A 7,059-nucleotide genomic window follows, 5' to 3' on the forward strand; every position below is an offset into this window, starting at 1 on the left:
TAGATCCATGTCATGTGGGCAGTGACGAGTTACCAAAACAAGTAAAAAAAATTGAAGAAATTTCATTCAAAGGCAACACATCACAGTTACGAGCTTGTCACGACATCACAGTTACTGTATATAGCTTACATCCACGATATCACAGTTCCTAAATAGCCTACCTTTATGAGATCACAGTTCCTAAATAGCCTACCTTTATGATATCACAGTTACTAAATAGCTTACCTTTATGATATCACAGTTCCTAAATAGTCTATCTTTATGATATCACAGTTATTAAATAGCCTATCTTTATGCTATCACAGTTACTAAGTAGCCTACTTTTATGATATCACAGTTCCTAAATAGCCTACTTTTATGCTATCACAGTTACTAAATAGCCTACTTTTATGATATCACAGTTCCTAAATAGCCTACCTTTATGATATCACAGTTACTAAATAGCCTACCTTTATGATATCACAGTTCCTAAATAGTCTACCTTTATGATATCACAGTTCCTAAATAGCTTAACTCTACAATATCACAGTTACTAAATAGCTTACCTCGTGATATCACAGTTCCTAAATAGCTTAACTCTACGATATCACAATTCCTAAACTGGCTACTTCTACGATATCACAGTTACAAGCCTCCCTCACGACACCACAGTACCCAACCCCCCCCCAACCTTGTACAATATCAGACCAGATCATTCCCACGGGAACAAATTCTATCCTAGAAGGTCCCCAGACGCAATGATTATCAGTCTGAGCAATTACAGCCAATGGAGAGAGAGAGAGAGAGAGAGAGAGAGAGAGAGAGAGAGAGGCATAAAAATATCTTTCGCAAGAACTGGTTTTGTTTTTCCACCCAGCCAAGAGTTGCCGCTTGCTCTACTCACCGTGAGAAAGTGGCTTATCAAGAAGAAAAAAAAAATGGCTAAGCAAGAAATTCGCTAAGCAAGAACATGGCTAAGCAATTATCTGCTTAGCAAAATAAATGACTAAGCAAAAATTAAATAATTAAGCAAAATAAACGGCTAGCAGAAAAATATCAAAGGAAGAAATCTGCTTTGCAAAATAAATGGTTAAGTAACAATTTTGCTTAGCACAAAAAAATGACTAAACAGGATATTTGCTAAGTAAGAATAAAAAAAAAACTATATAACAAAAAAGTTTGAACAAGAAATCTGCTAAGCAAAATAAAAAAGATAGTTAAGCAAAAAATTCACGAGAAAAATTTTTCTAAATTAAAAAAAAAAACAAGCAAAAAGATATTAGTAGATTTGTGCCAAAAATCACTTGCCGATTTTGATCAAAATTGGAACAATGACAGTCCAGGAATGTGGTGATAAATGATTAGATTTTGGGAGAGGTGGGAATCTAGATTAGATTTTGGGAGAGGTGAGAATCCCGATTAGATTCTGGGAGAGGTAAGAATCAAGGTTAGATTCTGAGGGAGTAGGAATCAAGATTAGATTCTGGGAGAGTAGGAATCCAAATTAGATTCTAGGAGAGGTAGGAATCCAAATTAGATTTTAGGAGAGGTAGGAATCCAGATTAAATTCCAGGAAAGTTAGGAATCCAGATTAAATTCCAGGAGAGTTAGGAGTCCAGATTAGATTCTGGGAGGGTAGGAATCCATATTAGATTCTAGGAGGGGCAGGAATCCAGATCAGATTACAGGCGAGGTAGGAATCCAAAGTAAATTCCAGGAGATGTAAGAATCCAAATTAGATTCCTGAGAGCATTCCTAACTGAATGCAGGATTCTGTAGAATTCTTCTTAAGGATTCAGTAAAATCCTGTAGAATTCTTCTTACAGGATTCAGTAGAATTCCGTAGAATTCTTCTCACAGGATTCAGTAGAATTCTTCATCCAGGATTCTGTAGAATCCTGTAGAATTCTCCTTACAGGATTCAGTAGAATTCCGTAAAATTCTAATTTCAGGATTCAGTAGAATTCTGTATTCTTCTTCCGGGATTCTGTAGAATTCTGACGCAAAGGAGTGACGCAAGAGTGAGTTTTTTGATATACTAGTTGTGATTCCTCAGTCAGAATAAAAAAAAAAAAAAATAAATAATAAAACTGGTCCACTAAGAGACGCCAAGTTAAGGTCATAACTGTATTGTCCAACTGCAAATTTATGAGAAGGAAAATGGATGACGTCAGCGATTTTACGTTAAAACAAGGTCAAAAGGTCACTGATAACTCCCAGGAGATTGATTGCAATAATCAATTATTTCAAATTCAGATTTGCAGCTGGGATAATTACCCTAGCTTCGTGGAGAGAGAGAGAGAGAGAGAGAGAGAGAGAGAGAGAGAGAGAGAGAGAGAGAGAATGCAGGCTGGTTGACTTCATACTCCAAACAGAGAGAGAGAGAGAGAGAGAGAGAGAGAGAGAGAGAGAGAGAGAGAGAGAGAGAGAGAATGCAGGCTGGTTGACTTCATACTCCAAACAGAGAGAGAGAGAGAGAGAGAGAGAGAGAGAGAGAGAGAGAGAGATTGTGGACTGCCTGAGTTAATACTCCAAACAGAGAGAGAGAGAGAGAGAGAGAGAGAGAGAGAGAGAGAGAGAGAAAGTCGGGATGATTTGATACTGTATAGAGAGAGAGAGAGAGAGAGAGAGAGAGAGAGAGAGAGAGAGAGTTAGGGTTCCTTGATACTGTAGAGAGAGAGAGAGAGAGAGAGAGAGAGAGAGAGAGAGAGAGAGAGAGAGAGAGTTACGGTTCCTTGATACCGTAGAGAGAGAGAGAGAGAGAGAGAGAGGGAGAGAGAGAAAGCGAGTGAGTTACGGTTCCTTGATACCGTAGAGAGAGAGAGAGAGAGAGAGAGAGAGAGAGAGCATTATTTCCTCTTCTCTGCTTGACTCATCCAAAGGCAGCAAAAAGGTCACTAACTCGTACAGTGTGATTTCCTACAATCTCGCAATACGGGGAAATATGCGCGCGCGCACACACTCACACACATACCGATCTACGCGTTACCCTAAGGGTGGGAAATGGGGTGGACCAACCTTTCCTCGGTGGGAAATTGGGCAATGTACGACGGAAGTCATTAAAAAAAAAAAAGGGTTCAAGACATGGGACAGGGAGACATGGTGCCTTTTTGTAGCCCAGGTCTGAAGACAGTGAATATTAGGTGTATATATATATAAAAAAAATATATATATATACATACATAAACAAAACCTCACAATCACTGGAACAAATTTTTCTATTTTGTTAAAAAAAATCCAATGTGCGCTTTCAGTTTAAAAACAGATTATTATAAAATCCTTACACTGTGTTTACTCAAGTTTAAAACTGCCATAATAATGCTTTCTTTCCTATTTTGAGTTTGAAGAAGAGAAAAAAATTTAAAGCAATAAAAAAATAAATAAAGAATGTAAAGTAATAAAAAAATATTTTGAACATTTTAACATACTGTAGGTACCCCAGTTCAATCCCAGGTCTGAGTTCAAACTGCGTTTAAAGAAGAAAAGATTTTAAAGTAATAAAAAAAAAGATTTTAGCCATTTTGACATATTTTAGGTACCCCAATTCAATCCTTTACCTGATCTTTTATGTTTGAAGAACAGAAAAGTTTTAGAAGTAATAATAAAAAAAATATATTTCAAACATTTTGGCCATTTTGACATATCCCAGGTACCCCACCACAATCCCTGGTCTGAGAAAAAGGAAAAACAACATTTGGCAAATGGACTATGATGGACCAGTACTCACCGGAAGCTGCATGAAGGTACTGTTCGTGATGGCTGGGAGGGAGAGCCGTGGCCTGACCACTCCCGAAGACGCCGTCGAGGTGTTCCTGAAGGCCAGGGGCCCCTGGAGTTCGGAGGGAAGTGACTGAGCGAAGGTGTTGAACTGGGACTCCTCCGGGCCGAAATCGAGGTACTGGCTGGGGACAGTGCCAGGGTTGACACCTCCGGAGGCACCGCTGATGTGTCTTGGCACTGGCTGACCAAATCGACTCCCTCCTCCTCCTCCTCCTCCTCCTCCTCCACCACCTCCTCCGTCGAAAGCGTTCCCTTGGAAGAGTGGGTTGACCCCGAACGTAGGGTCATACACTGTCAGGTTAAAGGTCGCTGGGTGTAATGCCATGGTCGGGTAAACTTCCAGCGGAAGAGAGAGAGAGAGAGAGAGAGAGAGAGAGAGAGAGAGAGAGAGAGAGAGAGAGAGGGGGGTCTTTCACACGCTAGCTACCAGAGGCTCTGGGGACGTTTTCTCTCACAGAATGAATCAGCCAAGTTGAATAATATGATTTTCTCGACTTAATTCAGTTCCCTTTTCCCGAACCTGGTAAAATTCACCTTCGGTTGTGGTCACAGAACATTGGGACGTATTTTTTCTTCAATTTCAACACCACTGGAACTAATTGCAATCACGAACTGGAACAAAAAAAAAAAAAGGAACAATTTCTCTCACACCTCGACTGAGCGCACTCGGCTAATTTTCAGACGTCACTGAACACTAAATCCTACTGGTCTCCTTCTGGTCGTCACTTTTTCCAGACGCATCGATATCCTACGGGCGATAAAACACACGAAGGATGTCCTTAAAGGCTAGAAGGATGACTCCTATTACACTTTACAATATATTCCCATAGTAGAGTATAAAAGCAACTTGTCTAAGTTACTTAGAAAGGCTTCTTCTCCTTAACTCTGCTCCTCCTCTCTGACGGTGCCATAACTGCTGCTCTGCTGCGGCGGGAGTTTTGGCTACAAGAGAGAGAGAGAGATAGAGAGAGGGCAAGTGAGAGAGAGAGAGAGACAGAGAGAGAGAGAGGGAGCGAGCGAGAGAGAGAGAGCGCACGTGAGCCCAGCTCTCCTACAGCAACTGACTTGTGGTGTGGAAGGCTTATTATTGCATGGTCTGGGTGAAGACACCTCAACCGCACTCTGTGAGAGAGAGAGAGAGAGAGAGAGAGAGAGAGAGAGAGAGAGAGAGAAGAGAGGCAGAACAACTGTCCTTCAGTCCCTCACGGGAAGTAGGAGGGAGGGGGAGGGAGGCCGGAGGGGTAGGGAGCCCCAGGAAAGGTTCTTACGATAGCGGTGTTCGAGCCAGTCTCTCTCCCTCTCCTTGGGCAGGCTAGACTTCAAGACTTACTGAGAGACTTTTAAATCTCTTCCGAGACTTTGGCCACTGGGGGGGGAGACTTAAGAGGAACCAGCCAGTCTCTCAAACATCGGCGGCCTCGTTGTTGCCCGCATGGAACTGTTTCAAAGGGGCTTAGACAGTCTCAGACCTCTGCTTAAATCCTTTGATTTTTTTTCCCTTGTAAGGCGTCACTGTCCCACAGCTGGAATGATAAAAGAAAGAAAATATTTAAAGATTTATTTTAAAAAGCCTTCAGGAGTATTCTAAACTAAATAACTAAACCTAAGCATCATAAACATCTTTACTAAACAGTTATACCTCCTAGGGAAGGTATATATAGGCCTAAGAGTTCTCATTCTCTTAACCTGGGAACATTAGACCTAAGCATTCTCATTCTCTTAACGCCAAAAAGAATAGATCCAAACTTCTCCTTCTCCTAACCCTAAAACGCTTAGACCTAAACACTCTCCCCTAAACCCCGTTTTTAGACCCAAGACGTAACGTACCGCGTCCGAGCGAGCGCAAATATTTCGAGAGCTTATTCTAGACCTGAGATATCACATTCTCCCAACCCGAAAACGTATAGACCGAAGTTTCTCATTCTCTTCACTCCAGAACTTAACACTCTCGTTCTCCTAACAGTACAACGCACAGACCTAAACACTCTCCCCTAAACCCTGTTTTTAGACACAAGACGTAACGTACCGCCGCGTCTGAGTGAGAGCAAATATTTCAAGAGATAGGTACCGTTAGGATTGGCACGCAGGTCAAAAGCCAAGTTCGCCCAGTCAGTTTGGAATGATATAGAGTCCTTTTTTTTTCTTTCTCTCACTCTCTCTCTCATTCTTCCTTTCTCTCATCTGTTTCTCTTCCGTTTCCTGCTGCTTGCTTGCTTCTCTCTCTCTCTCTCTCTCTCTCTCTCTCTCTCTCTCTCTCTCTCTCTCTCTCTCTCTTTCGTGACCTTCAATTTAAAACGTATTGGGGTGACTGTGTAGGCGTCACTCAAACTTGACATTCCTTTTTGCGCTGAGAGAGAGAGAGAGAGAGAGAGAGAGAGAGAGAGAGAGAGAGAGAGAGAGAGAGAGAGAGAGAAACTCGCCCGCGATAATATCGCGCAGGATTTTCTTGACTTCCACAAGATTAGTGATGGAATGATTGTTTTTTAATGACATTCCTTTTGAGCGCGCGCGGAGAGAGAGAGAGAGAGAGAGAGAGAGAGAGAGAGAGAGAGAGAGAGAGAGAGAGAGAGAGAGAATTTTCTTCTATTGTAAAAGTTTATCGGAAACAAATGCTATTTGTTCACGTGCATATGTTAACTGCCTTTATGATTCTTGTGTGATAGAGAGAGAGAGAGAGAGAGAGAGAGAGAGAGAGAGAGAGAGAGAGAGAGAGAGAGTTAACAGATAAAAAAATGAAAACAAGAAGGATTGATAAGGTTGCCTCTCAGTGACGTAATCATGATGTCATCGTGACGTCATGAATACGTCACGGCCTTCCGCCATTCTCTTTGAACAGGTGTAAACACCAGAGGCGATGACGTCAAGGTCACGTGTTTTAGCCTTCCCGGGGAAGGAAGAAATTGGATAAGCACCTCTCTCTCTCTCTCTCTCTCTCTCTCTCTCTCTCTCTCTCTCTCTCTCTCAATTGTTGCTTGTTCCTATTCAAATTTGTTTATGCTAATGTATTTTAAAATGAATTCAACAGTCAGTCAATCAAATGAAGGTACTTTCTTTCTCTCTCTCTCTCTCTCTCTCTCTCTCTCTCTCTCTCTCTCTCTCTCAGGTAACGCTTTCTATCCTAGGTTAGGTCAGGTCAGGTCACGACAGACTGAGGAAAAACAATGCTAGTTTATCAACAACCAGGAAAAACTTGGCCCCCCAAAAGCCTAAGTCACTCTGAGTTCCTAATGGCCCATAACCCACAAAACTGTATCAGACCTCAAAACAAGAAATCGATCAAACAAGAAATCAATAAGCAAC

At 41.6% G+C, this 7,059-nt stretch overlaps 1 protein-coding gene across 1 annotated transcript in view; it reads right to left on the bottom strand.

The window, feature by feature from the left end:
* Positions 1-4,200, bottom strand: part of LOC136830128 (protein spaetzle 3-like) — an 86,229-nt gene extending 82,029 nt beyond the window's left edge. The window contains exon 1 of the mRNA XM_067089319.1: positions 3,707-4,200. Coding sequence (XP_066945420.1) covers positions 3,707-4,084 — 378 coding nt within the window. The 5' untranslated portion in view covers positions 4,085-4,200. The remainder of the gene's footprint in view (positions 1-3,706) is intronic.
* Positions 4,201-7,059: the final 2,859 nt, after the last annotated feature.

The sequence above is a fragment of the Macrobrachium rosenbergii genome, chromosome 46 (assembly GCF_040412425.1).
Source record: "Macrobrachium rosenbergii isolate ZJJX-2024 chromosome 46, ASM4041242v1, whole genome shotgun sequence".
In the NCBI taxonomy this organism is placed as follows: Eukaryota; Metazoa; Arthropoda; class Malacostraca; order Decapoda; family Palaemonidae; genus Macrobrachium; species Macrobrachium rosenbergii.